Below are 14,692 nucleotides of genomic sequence, written 5' to 3'. Positions count from 1 at the left end.
TATCAAAAACGTTCTTATATTATGGGACGGAGGGAGTACATCGTTCTTCAATGCTACAGCTAATGCGAGTTAAAAACTGCATGATCAAGTAAACTGAACTTAGAAATTGAGATAGCACCACAATGATTCTTGTTGCTGAAGGCTGCAAAGGCACCATTTTCAATATATGCAGGCGAAAGGCGAAACAAAGGCATAATTCAATGCAAGAATCTGCAGACAAAACAAGGTATGGGCAAGAACGACACAAATTACGCACGATATTAAGGGCTCACTTATTAATCATATAACCAAAGCCGTGGGAAGTTTTTAGACAACCGAACAGATCAGTGATGGAAACAACGACACGACCAGACAAGGGCACCCATTGGAGAACAACGGCGACACAAGACCTGTGAACCCTGGAGACAGAAGCAACGCCATGACCAGTCACTTACTGGCCACCACGCAGGCGGAGAACCAGGTGGAGGGTAGACTCCTTCTGGATGTTGTAGTCTGCCAGAGTGCGGCCATCCTCAAGCTGCTTGCCGGCAAAGATGAGGCGCTGCTGGTCCGGAGGGATGCCCTCCTTGTCCTGGATCTTTGCCTTCACGTTGTCGATGGTGTCCGAGGACTCCACCTCCAGCGTGATGGTCTTGCCCGTCAGGGTCTTGACAAAGATCTGCATACCACCACGAAGGCGGAGCACCAGGTGGAGGGTGGACTCCTTCTGGATGTTGTAGTCAGCAAGGGTACGGCCATCCTCGAGCTGCTTGCCGGCAAAGATGAGGCGCTGCTGGTCCGGGGGGATGCCCTCCTTGTCCTGGATCTTGGCCTTGACGTTGTCGATGGTGTCCGAGGACTCCACCTCCAGCGTGATGGTCTTGCCCGTCAGGGTCTTCACGAAGATCTGCATACCACCGCGAAGGCGGAGCACCAGGTGGAGGGTGGACTCCTTCTGGATGTTGTAGTCAGCAAGGGTACGGCCATCCTCGAGCTGCTTGCCGGCGAAGATGAGGCGCTGCTGGTCCGGGGGGATGCCCTCCTTGTCCTGGATCTTGGCCTTGACGTTGTCGATGGTGTCCGAGGACTCCACCTCCAACGTGATGGTCTTGCCCGTCAGGGTCTTCACGAAGATCTGCATACCACCGCGAAGGCGGAGCACCAGGTGGAGGGTGGACTCCTTCTGGATGTTGTAGTCTGCCAGAGTGCGGCCATCCTCAAGCTGCTTGCCGGCGAAGATGAGGCGCTGCTGGTCCGGGGGGATGCCCTCCTTGTCCTGGATCTTGGCCTTGACGTTGTCGATGGTGTCCGAGGACTCCACCTCAAGCGTGATGGTCTTGCCCGTCAGGGTCTTCACGAAGATCTGCATACCACCGCGAAGGCGGAGCACCAGGTGGAGGGTGGACTCCTTCTGGATGTTGTAGTCAGCAAGGGTACGACCATCCTCGAGCTGCTTGCCAGCAAAGATGAGGCGCTGCTGGTCCGGGGGGATGCCCTCCTTGTCCTGGATCTTCGCCTTGACGTTGTCGATGGTGTCCGATGACTCGACCTCAAGGGTGATGGTCTTGCCGGTGAGGGTCTTCACAAAGATCTGCATCTGTAAATACAAAGTAAACCCAGAGTAAGGAGCAGTTTTAAGGGAACATGCAGGGCATAAACATACAGGTACAGAGAGATGAAATCCAAGCTACAGATGAACGAGATCTCCGTATGAATATAGTAAAAATCCTAATCTATCAGCACAATCTTAAACCTGGTGAGAAGGCTATATACTCGAGTGCAACAGTAATAATATCATAAATTTCATTGTAAAACCAAGGCAACTATGAGGCTGCACCATGAGAAAGCTAGTAAACAAATACAGAATCAAGAGCCTAAAAGAACCCAGCTTATAGACTTGGCAACAATCGTTCAGAACCAACCTATTCAGCAAAATCTAGCAAAAACGTAACAGATAAGACTAGCAAAACCTAGCAAAACTTAACAAATCTATAAGCACAATCTTTGGCCTGTTGAGAAGGCTATACATATAGTCTAACTCCTAGCAAATCTATGCTCAACAACAATCTGAAGAACAACAATAATAACACGAATTTCAGACTAGAACCGACAGGCAACTACAAGGGTGAACCATGAATAAGTTAGGCAAAAATAAATTCAGAATATGGAACCTAACGGAATCAACCAGCTACGCACACTTAGATGAAGCGAGCCAACAAAATCGATGCATAGGACTACGACACGCATACTTTTGCAGCCAAACGAGCGGAATCAACCAGCCACACACGCCTGCCTAGATCGGGTGGCCCAAATCGACACCAATCGGCGGATCTACTCGATAATCGAATCGACAGCAAGCGATCAACAAGCAATAGCGCCTCAGCCAGCGCGCAGATCTACTCCAAACGACGGGTTAACAGAAGAGAAATCGAGAGGCGGATCGATCGGAAACTCGCGTACCTTGGGGAGGAGGACGAGAAAGCCTTGGCTTCGATCTGTCGGAGATTCTTCGGTGGGGATCGGAGGGGGCTGGGTTGGATTTGCGGAGAGGAGAGGAGAGCGCGGGTTTTATAGTCGGGGAGGCCGGGTCAGATGGGAAGGGAGGAAGAAGAGTCCCGTGAGGCTACGGCACCGGTGACGAAGACGTGTGGCGTAGGGAGACCGATGAGATCTTTTTCTTCTCTTGACATGAAGATTTTTGTTCCTTCTTTCCCCAAATCGCCATTTCTTTTTTACCCTCCAGCAAATATTTTATTCTCTCCATACATCCATTTCTATGCCAAGTAATTTAGGATAAAAAATAATACTCCCTCTCTTCCTTGATATAAGGTGTATAGATTTTTAAGAAAAAACCCGAAATATAAGGTGTATTGCGTTGCACCACTCGTTTGGATTTTTTTAAGGATTTGATTATATTTGTTTATATTAGGCAACCTCCTCTATTTTCTCATGCCAATTAGTTAGGTGTAATCTCACCCAAAACTTGTGAAATTTTTCCTCCATGTGCATTCTTTAATTTCCATGCCAAAAACTATACACCCTATATAGGAACCGAGGGAGTATTTACTTGCTCTCTCTTCTTCCGGCATAATGTCAAATCGGCAGCTACTCCCTCCGTCTAAAATTGGAAGAAAGTTAGGCTGATTTTATAAGAAACGAGATTTAGGTAATAAAAAACGGAGAAGAGACAAAATATATATTCTGAACTTCTTCTCTCTTCTTGTTGCCGGTTCCCATTGTACTGGGACGACCGCGCACGAGACCGGCCTTACAGGCGGCAAGTTGCACGGCAATGCCATCGTTGGCGGCAAGATGGGTAGCAACTCCGTCGTCACTAGAACCCTCGTCGCTAACACCAGCGGCGTGGAGGGGGCTGGCCATGGATCTGTACAAGATGAGGAAGATCGGAAGTAGAAATGGTGTGCTGAGCGTTCTTCACATAGGAGAAAATTAGACGGGAGAGGCAAGTGAGGTGGATTCGTGGGCAGAAAATGTTGAAGGGGAGAGAGACGAGTGGGTGCTCATGGTAGCTAACCGCACGAGAGGGTCGTTGACGTATTTTTTTTATTTCGTGAAAACTAGCGGTCGTCAGCAGAGGTCGTAATTGTGCGCTTTATATTATGAAATTGCATGTAATTCCTAATACACCTAACATATTGGAAAGGAGAGAATATCAAATATATCAAAGAAGATCTGAAGCTTTGGCGCTTCTTTTGGCGGCTAGAGTGGCCAAACAGCTATGCATTTCTCAGCCCACTTTCCTCACTGACAATCTGTCTTTGGCGTCATGGGCGGCTAGCAGAAAGATTAAGGAATCTACTACTCCTTGGACTATAAGGAAAATTCTGGCTGACTTCTTCTGCTACTCCTCAGATCTTCAGTCCCAGGTGTTTCACATTTCTAGGGAGATCAATGGTATTGCACACAATGTAGCTCATCAGGTTCTAACATCAGTGGTAGAACCTGATATATGTTGTTTTGCTTCAGCTCATCGGAATATGACTTGCCCTGTAGTTTCTCTTCTCTCTACTTTTCAATTTCAGGGCTTTGTAATTCATGTTGTACGGTGTTTCTGAGCTAAAATAAGAAAGTTTGGCGCCTAGTGCGCCTTTTGTTGTTCAAAAAAAATGGGTAGACCGCTAGAGATGCTTTTATCTAAAGATTGTACACGCTATTTCTGAATCATTTAAAACCATCTTTGACAAAACCACTTTCTATATAAAAAACTGATTTAGGTGGAGTTGGATAAAAATATTGTCCAACTAGTTCTGTAAATGTAATTTTTGGGGGACCCTATATAATCAGCCTAACATTCTCTCCATCTAGGGGAAGTTAGCTCTTCCCGTAAACCTTCTCTAAAAATGTCACATCAGCACGCCACTATCGTACCTGTTGTTTCGCCGTTCCTCAACAATAAACTATTATATAGAGAGTTTTTAAAGGAACTTGTTGAAGATGCTCACATCAAATCTCCATAAATTACATCAACATCTTCATATAACCATCTAAAAGTATATATACATCTCATATAACAATTTTCGAGGGAGGTTTTTAAGGGACCTATTGAACATGCTCTAACGCCAACTCCAATGTGGCGACCCATTTCGTTCGACTGCATCTGTTTGGGTAGAAGCGGACAAAAAAACACGGCCCAACACGCCGGCGCAGAACTGGTGGGTGTCCGTTTTTCTGTCCGCCGCGATCCATTTCCGGGCTAATTTTGGGTCGGGTTTACTCGACGGGAACGCGCGCCACACTCGCCCTTGTCCTCCCACTGGTCTGCCCGTCGGTGGTACAACGACCTTTCTTTCCCTCCTCATCCACACTCATTGATGTGGGCCAAATCATGACCAATACATCAAAGAGTAAGGTTCATGCTAGCATAAATGTTAAACCATTAGAGCAGCCAAAGAAAGACATGAGCAAAATCATTATCTTAATTGAGAAGTTTTCAGTGCCTATTTTAGGAGAAATGACCCATTTGATTTCTAGCTACAACTTCACACCTAAACCTAATTAATTCTAAAAGGGTCTAACATGTTTTATTGTTTGGATAAGATGGTGTTTGAAGTCATCTTTCATTCAAAAAAAAGATGCATCATTTGAGGTTTTGAGTCAAAAATTGTGCAAGTTCCTCAACAAGTTTGCTCCTGCTACAGCTTGAAGCTCACTAATTACCCTTCATTTTAAGTTGTTTTTATATCTAACTAGTAGGTGCTTCTAGTATAAGTACTCCCCAGCTGTTCCATATGAAGGACTGAAGCTCACTAATTTACCTTTCATTTTGAGTTGTTTTCACACCTAACTAGTAGGTGCTTCTAGTATAAGTAGTCCCTAGCTGTTCCATATGAAAGAGGATCAGATTTCTGAGTTTATGTTTGTAGACAGTCGGTAAGAAGTATTAGTACCGTTGAGTGTTAGCCTAAGGCACTGCATATACAGCATCTGAACGGAGTGAATAAACTGTATGACTGTAAGAAGTATTAGTACCGTTGAGTGTTAGCCTAAGGCACTGCATATACAGCATCTCAACGGAGTGAATAAACTGTATGCATCTATTCCTCTCTGGCAAAACGAAGACGAACAATAACCGTTGAACAGTGACCATTAGGCAGCAGGTTATAACTGTTAAATCTGTGTCCTAAATGCTAAGCCATCACATGATGATCCATCTTAAGAAAAGCGCTAATTATCAACAAAAGTCAAGGGGGATAAACACCCGTTTGATATGATCAGAACTAAAAGCATCCAACTGCTAATGGCCAACAAAAGTCGCCAAAACAACAACGTCACTTGCGAAGAACAGGGCTAAACACACGGAATTAGTGCTGCACCGCTACTGATCTATGAACAACAGATGAACATGAACTAACCCAAACCAATCCCAACTGTCCTCAGGCTAGCTAGTTTTTTTTTCTTTCTCTTCTTGTTTCTGTATGAATCGATCCACTGTCGCGCCCTTCTTTTCCCTGGTTAGCTCCCCATGATCCGCCTGATGGCAGCTCGCTGCGACGAGGATAGCCTCGCCGGGAAGGCCACGTCGAACCTGATCCTCAGGCTCCCCTTCTTCCCAGGCTCCTTCCTGATCGGCCACCCTTCATTCTCGATCACAATCTCCTGCCCAGGGCGCACCACTTCCTCCACCCTGACGGGAAGGCTCCTGCCGTCAAGGGTCCTGAGGTTTATGGTTGTCCCGGCAAGAGCGTCCACCAGGGGGATCTCCTGGCTTACCAGGAGGTTGTTCCCTTCCAGAGTGTAGGTGTCATGGGGCTTCATGTCGATGACGAAGGTCAGGTCCTGCGGTAAATAGCCGTGCAGCGTGTCGCCTTTGTTGGGAAATGTCATCTTTGTTCCCTTTTTCCAGCCTGGCAACACCTCGACCTGCAAGATCTCTGTCTCAACTTCTACCTTTCTACAGAAGATGACATGAAGAGGGACAATCAGATGCGCAAGATACTGAACACAACATCTCAAGCCAACAAAACTAAAGAGGAAGAATTTCACTCAATTGGAGTACAAGGGTAGATAAATAAAAGGTAACAGACTGGTTATCAGCCACCTGGCTCATATTCAAAATGATTTTAACATCAGTTATGCAAAGCACGTGTGCATTTATCAACCACCTGGCTTATCAATGTAAACAACATCCAGAATTCAGGCAAACAGTAGCTACAAAGCATGGACACAGCTGGAAGTGCCGAACTGCCGTTCTGATACGGCAGGATACGGGGATACGCCAGGATACGCCGGGATACGCGAACTTTGCAGTATCCCCCGAATTTCGATTTTAAAAAAGGAAAAAAACACAGGGATACGTTTGGGACACGTGCGGGATACGTTTGGGACACGGCCTGGCCCAAAACAGCCTCGGCCCAACCCAGTATACCTAACCTATTTGCAGGAACTCCCGCACGCTCTCGTCTCAAGGACGAGGTGCTCCCTCCCAGCCTCCCCGCGCCGCCAGCCTCCTGGATCGAAGCCGCCTCGCCTTGACTCGTCGCCGACGCCTGGATTCGACCGGCGATAGCTGGTGCTACCCCCAGCCTCGCAGGTAACCAAGCAGCCTCTCCCCTCTCCCCTTTCCTCGACCTCTTCCTCTTTTATCCTTCAGATTTGCTTGTGCTGCTGGATGTTGCTTGCTGGCTTGATGCTTGCTTGTGCTGCCGCTTATGCTGGTGGTGCTGCTGCTCATGCTTGCATTGTCTTCCAATTATGTCTTGTCTTCTAATCTTCTGTACTGTCTGTGTTTGATGTGTTTTGCAAGATAGATGCAGCTTGCAATGACAACATGACATGGGGGGATGAGGACCAATCAATCATCACTTGATAAAAGAGACACCAAATGGGGCATTACCCTCTATTATGATCTCTTTCTCATTAATTTTCTGTCTTAATTGTATATTATATGGCATATTTTTATTTTATTTTATATATACTCGCCGTATCCCCGAATGGCTGTTTTTGAAAAATGCCGTATCCCGTATCCCCGTATGCGTATCCCCGTCTTTCCGTCCCCGTGTCCGTGCTTTTTAGAACAGTAGCCATGCCCTTGCTACCAAAATCCTTTATTTAACTTCCAACAATTCCACTTTGGATTTATCAGAGGATTTAACTAGATATAAAAGGATGGTAAATTGTAAGGTTGCTAAATCCAGAAAAAAAAATGCAACAAGAAAGAGTAAACTATGAAAAGGTGCTCTATATTCACAACTCCAGGTAAAACATGCTAAAATAAGCAAAAGAAGATGTTGAGCAAAGATATTAAATTCGGATAACACACATGAATTCAAGTTAAGCTTTTGATGAGTAGTTCAAATCCACACTATAAAAAATTACTTGCAAAAAAGGGACTTGGCAATATGCAATGATAACGCAGTAGAGAATACAGACCAACATTTTGGAACTTTAATTACAAACATCATGTCAGTAGAGGCTCATATTCAAGCTTAATGTTCCCACATTAAACAGAAGCCCAACGAAACATGCATGTATATATGAGAAAAGTAGACACATACCTATCTGATTTTGCGACATTCCTAGTGATCTTCATCTTCCTTTTTGTTCCATTATACAGCTCTTCAAGAGTGCAAAGTAATGTCTTCTCCACAGGCGGTGGCTTTTCCAGATGGCTTGTACTGGTACCAGGCTCCTTCTGAGAACTGGAAGAAGCTTCACTTCGACCATTCACTGCTGAGGTCCGGTGTGCTGGTTGAAAGCGCCTTCGGTCTTGATCAAAGGTGTATGGCTTGTTGCTCGCCATGAACTCATTAAAGATATCATCTGGATCACTAGGATTGTAACGGAAATTACTTGGCCCACTTGAGCCAGAAGCTGTGGCGGTCCGGCTTTGCGAACCAGGTGGAGGCATACCCTTTAAACCTTCTTCACCATATTGGTCATAAATTGCACGCTTTTCTGGATCACTTAGTACCTGCCAAAATTCAGACAAATTTGCTGAGCAAAGAGCAAATAAGTAAAACAACTCCTGAACTACATATTTAAGTCATGAAGTGTGCATTGTATAACTGATGCTTTCCTAGAAGAAAGTACAGTACGTCACATACTACAAGCCCTGCAACCATGTATGTTGTCGAGTGCCAGACTAAAACTAAGCAAGTGCAGTGCAGTAAAACTCTGAAAGTCTTGTGAGGCAATGAAGTCATATTCAAGTGATGGTTACCAGAGAAGGAAAGCAGCGTCAGTTTAGTAGCTTTTGTTTGCAATTGCATTTAAACAATGAAAACTGAAGTGACCTAATCTTGCACACATCTAGTGTAGGCTGTGGTGGCGGAACGTTCAGGACATGTGTAGTGTCTGGCGGTTCCGAGGCCTCGGCACCAGTGGCGGTGGGAGACTGGCAGAGCGGCCCAACTTTGCCCCCTTTTCAGAATTGGATTCTCGCTTCTTGTGGCTGGATTGTGTCATGTGTGTTTGTGTGGATGGCATCTAGGCCAGGGTTTGTTTGGTAGTGTCCGTTGTAAATTTGTCTAGCAATTGTTGGTCGTACTCTTGTCTTGAGTGCGTGGATGTTTCGGCCTAGTCTTATGCTTGTACAGTTGTAACTTTCTCTTTCTATCAATGCACCGATACTGAAGCTTTGTGTTTTCTCGAGAACAAAAATAGTGTATTACTATATGGGCAATTGGGCATCACCATACTAAATGCGGAAGTTGCAGATAGCCTAAGCAAAAATATTTTTCAACATACTGCAAATGCATTTTCAGATATTTAATCAGTTAACGGTTAAATTTAAGTAAAACTAGTTAACGGTTATGACTTTTGACTTCTGAGATGGAGAAGAGTATAGCTACTTATGGAACAGGATACAAAATTGCAGAGCTCAATATAACCTGACCAGGGGTTCACATTGTCAAATTGACTTTTTTCATCCAATTTTAAACTGCTAGAAAGGATAAATGAAACAATGATCTCATTTTGCACAACGAAATACTACACAAAAGCAGTACATGCCCAACAAGTACTAAACTGCAAAGAAGAAAAACATGAACCATATATTGCTGCTTGTAAATTCAAGTAGATTGAACATTCTAATTTCCAAATGGGGCACATAGCACAACTTGGAGATCCAGGTAAAACTACAAATTTAAGCTAAAAAGCTTCTTTAGCATGACTAGCTTGAAATGGAGATGCTGGTGGTATGGTGTGCCACAGCTAAATGGTCAATCTTCATAACCATGATATACAACTGAACACACTAACCGAGCAACCTTTTTTATATGCGTAAAACAAGAAAAGATAAATCGTAACATTAACATTAGAAGCTACCCACAGGAATAGCTATCATTCTATTTCGAACCGGCACCGAATCAAACACACGTACCCCGCAACCGACGTTGCATGGAAAATAAATGCGCATAATTCACTTGCCTCGTAGGCCTCAGTTATCTGCTTGAACCTGGCCTCAGCCTCGGCGCCACCAGTCGGATTCTTGTCGGGGTGCCACATCCTAGCGAGCCGCCGGTACGACTTCTTGAGGTCCTCCAATGTGGCATTCCGGTTCACCTTGAGGATGTTGTAGTAGTCCATCGCCTCTTTGCCTTTCACAGACACAAGCAAACCACAGATGAGCAATCAAAACCCTAACCCTAGATCACCATGCTTCCAGACCCCCAAATCCGCAAGAACCCCACCAAATTCAGACAAACTTTGGGTGGTCTAGATCCTACCTTTCGTCCACCGCAACCTGTTCAACACTGGATTCTCGGCAGCGGCGCCAAGAAATCGACGAAATCTGCACAAGAAACGCGGTGGAAATGCCTAGCCTCGCGCGACCTTCAATCCTCAGATATAACCCGGTAAGAATTTGCCGGAGGACAGCCGCAAGATCGTGCCTTCCGTCTATCTACAACCAAACAGCGCCGAATCAATACGCCAGAAATGCGACGGATACTGAGATACAGATGAGCCAGAGGGGGGAGAGGAAGATAAGGAACAAAACCGCCACCTGCGGCTTCGAAACGCCGCCGGAAATCTCACCGGAGAATGGGCTCCGCCGCTTCGGAAACCTCCGCCTTCCCCCTCTCGCCGCGAATCTGCGGCAAGGGGGCGGAGCCGCCCTGATCTCGCGAAATAATTTTTGCAACTGACCTTTTTTTTTCTCCCTCTTGCTATTTTTTCCTTTTATCTTTTGTCTATAGGGAGGATATGGATTTATTTATATTAGTTTTCGGGGCTTTTAAGGAAGGGGAGGAGTGGGATACTCCGTATGGCTTTTTGGCTGGTCTGATTTTGAAATTGGTGCGGCGGCTATTCATGGGTGATTGGAAAATTGCTCATTTCCTTTATATTTGTGTATCATTTTCTATCAATGAAAAGGAATATTGCGCATTTGTGTAAAACACACCGTCAAACGAATGTTTCTAGTTTTTGCCCCAACTTTTCATTGCAATCCCTTCCCAACTTTGATATCTCTCGCTGATAATTTAATTATGTTGGGATCAATTTCTTCATTTTTTTTTCTTTTCACGCATACGCAAGATTGTGTATCATTTCATTGATAGGTGAAGGATGAAACAACTACAAGATGCAACTCGCACCCCTGTATGCACAAGATGGCATGATTGCAAGCACATGAGCGCAACAAGAAAAAGAGATGCTCGCCCCTAAGACAAAAGGTCTTCATCTCGGGGCAACATCAGGTTGAGCCCCTTGGCTCCACCCCTATCCCAAAGCCTAGTCTCCTACTCGACAATGCGGACAAAGTGTGCGACGAAGTATGTCAACCTGTCAAAAATGCATCCATTTCGATGCTTTCAGAGACACCAAACAGTGAGGATAGGCCCTTATGCAAGGCAGGAGAGCATGATCGGGAGAGCTCGGCCACCAGTCCAAGAAAGGCGGCTCCGGATGGGGCATGTTTGCGGGGCCTACATGGCAACCAGGAAGAGAGCGTCATAGAAGGAAGTAGTCGAGTACATCCCAGAGGTAGGCCATCGCCAGCGGGGCATGTTAGGGGTGGTCGAGAGGGTGTGTATTGAATCCTCCGCCATAACTCTACGTACTGAACCGAAGCGGCTGGATGATTGCTTGTATCTGCATTTGTAATTCCCTGAAGAGGAGAGGATGATGCAGCACAACAAAGGTAAGTATTTTCCTCAGTTATGAAACCAAGGTTATCAATCCAGTAGGAGAACCAAGCAACACTATGTAAATATCACCTGCACAAAAACAACAAAAACTTGCAACCCAATGCGTAAGAGGGGTTGTCAATTCCTCCTCGGTATTGAGATAGATTAAATTGTATTGAATTTGACAAATAGATCTAGCAAAAAAAATAAAGAAAGGAAAATCATAGGAAGGTATTTTTCGTTTTATATGATAGGAAAATAGACCAGGGGCCGTAGTTTTCACTAGAGGCTTCCCTCGAGAAAATAGCATATTGTGGGTAAACAAATTATTGTTGGACAATTGATAGAAAAGCGAATAATCAAGATGATATCCAAGGCAATGATCATGTATATAGGCATCACTTCCAAAATTAATAGACTGAAACGATTCTGCATCTACTAATATTACTCCACACATCGACTGCTATCCAGCATGCATCTAGCACTACAGGAATCAGGCACTTTGTCGTTCGCCATGGCGGACGGCAAAGGCATACACGGCGGACGGCAAAGGTCTTTGCCGTCCGTCAGCTGACGGCAACATATCCGGCTGAATGGGCTACGACGAAGGCTTCTGTGCTGTCCGCCAGCGGACAGCAAAGGTCCTGGACGGCCACATGGCAGCTTCTGGCCGTTAGGGGGCTAACGGTGCGCTTTGCCGTCCGTTGGCGGACGACAAAGACCATTGCACCTTTGCCGTCAGCTAGCGGACGACAAAGTAACCAAATAGGCCAGCCCCAGATTGTACAGGCAACTACCACATGGCATCTTTGCCGTTTGCTGGCGAACGGCAAATTTCTTTACCGTTGGCCAGCGGACGACAAAGATCCTGTATAGCCCCTGTTTTTTTCTTAAATTCATTCAATTTGAACACACACATTTTCAACACACAAATTTCACAAAAGATATATCCAACACACAAGTTTCATCATATATACATACATAACCAACACATAGTTCTATCCATACATATTACAAAAGTTTCACATTGTTCATCCAACACCGTTATCCATCCATCCATATAACAAGTTCCATCCATACAAGTTCATCGATACAAAATAAAAGCAGAAAGGGAAAAGAAGCATTCCATCCATGCAAGCTTTCGTGAATTAGATAAAATCTGCAAAATGGGAAACAAGAAAGTTAGAAGAAGAAGAAGACTGGAATAAGAAGTAAGCATACTTAGGTAAAATGGAGCTAACCTAGCTAATTATGCCATTTTTGAGTGAACTAAGCATATTATGCCATTTTTGATATAAAACAGCTAAGTATAGGTCTTTATTGAGCTAACCTAGGTAACTAAGCATATTAGAGCTAACTTAGAGCTAACTTAGGTCATTTTGGAGAAGAAGAAGAAGAAGAAGAAGAAGAAGAAGACTAGAAGAAGAAGAATAATAAGAAGAAGAAGAAGACCTGAAGAAGAAGAAGAAGAAGAGTAGAAGAAGAAGAAGAAGAAGAAGGTTTTTACCCTTTTCCTTCTCATTCTTCTTCTTTTATTCTTTCTTTTTCTTCTCTTTCTTCTTCTATTCTTTCTTTTTCTCCTCTTCCTTGTTTTTCTTCTTCTTATCCTTGTTTGTGTCATTTTAGAGCTTACATAGGTAATTATGCCAATTTTTAGCTAACTAAGCTTATTATGTCAATTTGGAGGAAAATAAGGTAAGTATAGGTCATTTTTATGCTAACATAAGTAATTTTGGAGCTAACCTAGCTAAAATGGATCATATTGGAGCTAACCTAGGTAAACTTGGTCATTTTGGAGCTAACCTAGGTAAACTTGGTCATTTTGGAGCTAACCTAGCTAACATGGATCATATTGGAGCTAACCTAGGTAAACTTGGTCATTTTGAAGCTAACCTAGGTAAAATGGATCATATTGGAGCTAACCTAGGTTAAATGGGTCATTTTGGAGCTAACTTAACTAATTATGCCATTTTTGAGTTAACTAAGCATAATAATGCCATTTTTTACACAAGCAAGCCAAGTGTATGTCATTATTGAGCAAACCTAGGAAACTAAGCATATTAGAGATAACTTAGCATATTAGGGCTAACTTATGTCATTTTGGAGGAAACAAAGCTAAGTATATAAAAATCATTTTGGAGATCTGACATACCTGACATAGTTCACTCATCATTCTTCTTCTCCTTCTCCTTCCTCACCCCGATGCGCCAAGAGCGGCGAGGCGGTGGAGGCAGTTGAAGGAAATATGCCCTAGAGGCAATAATAAAGTTGTTATTCATATTTCCTTATATCATGATAAATATTTATTATTCATGCTAGAATTGTATTAACCGGAAACTTGGTACATGTGTGAATACATAGACAAACAGAGTGTCACTAGTTTGCTTCTACTTAACTAGCTCATTGAATCAATGATGGTTATGTTTCCTAACCATAGACATGAGTTGTCATTTGATTAACGGGATCACATCATTAGAGAATGATGTGATTGACTTGACCCATCCGTTAGCTTAGCACGATGATTGTTTAGTTTGTTGCTATTGCTTTCTCCATAACTCTACATGTTCCTATGACTATGAGATCATGCAACTCTCGAATACCGGAGGAACACTTTGTGTGCTACCAAACGTCACAATGTAACTAGGTGATTATAAAGGTGCTCTACAGGTGTCTCCGATGGTGTTTGTTGAGTTGGCATGGATCAAGATTAGGATTTGTCACTCCGATTGTTGGAGGGGTATCTTTGGGCCCTCTCGGTAATGTACATCACAATAAGCCTTGCAAGCAATGTAGCTAATGAGTTACTTACAGGATGTAGCATTACGGAACGAGTAAAGATTGAAGGAAATATGCCCTAGAGGCAATAATAATGTTATTATTTTATTTCCTTATATCATGATAAATGTTTATTATTCATGCTAGAATTGTATTATCCGGAAACATAATACTTGTGTGAATACATAGACAAACTAAACGTCACTAGTATGCCTCTACTTGACTAGCTCGTTAATTAAAGATGGTTATGTTTCCTAACCATAGACATGTGTTGTCATTTGATTAACGGGATCACATTATTAGGAGAATGATGTGATTGACATGACCCATTCCATTAGCTTAGCACCCGA

The 14,692-nt window shown here is 43.9% G+C and overlaps 2 protein-coding genes across 5 annotated transcripts; both read right to left on the bottom strand.

Moving 5' to 3' along the window:
• Nucleotides 1–248: 248 nt before the first annotated feature.
• LOC123132003 (polyubiquitin) lies at nt 249–2,628 on the bottom strand. The gene is made up of 2 exons (XM_044551745.1): nt 2,440–2,628; nt 249–1,576 (listed from the first exon to the last, which is right to left on the bottom strand). The coding sequence occupies exon 2, from the start codon at nt 1,574–1,576 to the stop codon at nt 431–433; it is 1,146 nt and encodes a 381-aa protein (XP_044407680.1). The 5' UTR covers nt 2,440–2,628; the 3' UTR covers nt 249–430.
• Nucleotides 2,629–5,655: 3,027 nt separating this feature from the next.
• On the bottom strand, nt 5,656–10,745 carry LOC123132004 (dnaJ homolog subfamily B member 1). Of its 4 annotated transcripts, none has more exons than XM_044551747.1 (5): nt 10,477–10,745; nt 10,167–10,342; nt 9,868–10,037; nt 7,995–8,410; nt 5,656–6,391 (listed from the first exon to the last, which is right to left on the bottom strand). In XM_044551747.1, the coding sequence occupies exons 3-5, from the start codon at nt 10,024–10,026 to the stop codon at nt 5,953–5,955; spliced, it is 1,014 nt and encodes a 337-aa protein (XP_044407682.1). In that variant the 5' UTR covers nt 10,027–10,037; nt 10,167–10,342; nt 10,477–10,745; the 3' UTR covers nt 5,656–5,952. The 4 variants fall into 4 exon arrangements, with proteins under 4 accessions (XP_044407682.1, XP_044407681.1, XP_044407683.1 ...); XM_044551746.1 differs by having other exon boundaries at nt 10,445–10,696; XM_044551748.1 differs by having other exon boundaries at nt 10,167–10,338; nt 10,445–10,696.
• Nucleotides 10,746–14,692: the final 3,947 nt, after the last annotated feature.

The sequence above is a fragment of the Triticum aestivum genome, chromosome 6A (assembly GCF_018294505.1).
Source record: "Triticum aestivum cultivar Chinese Spring chromosome 6A, IWGSC CS RefSeq v2.1, whole genome shotgun sequence".
NCBI lineage: Eukaryota > Viridiplantae > Streptophyta > Magnoliopsida > Poales > Poaceae > Triticum > Triticum aestivum.
The sequence above is the reverse complement of the archived record's forward strand: the minus strand, read 5'-3'. Positions and strand labels throughout refer to the sequence as shown.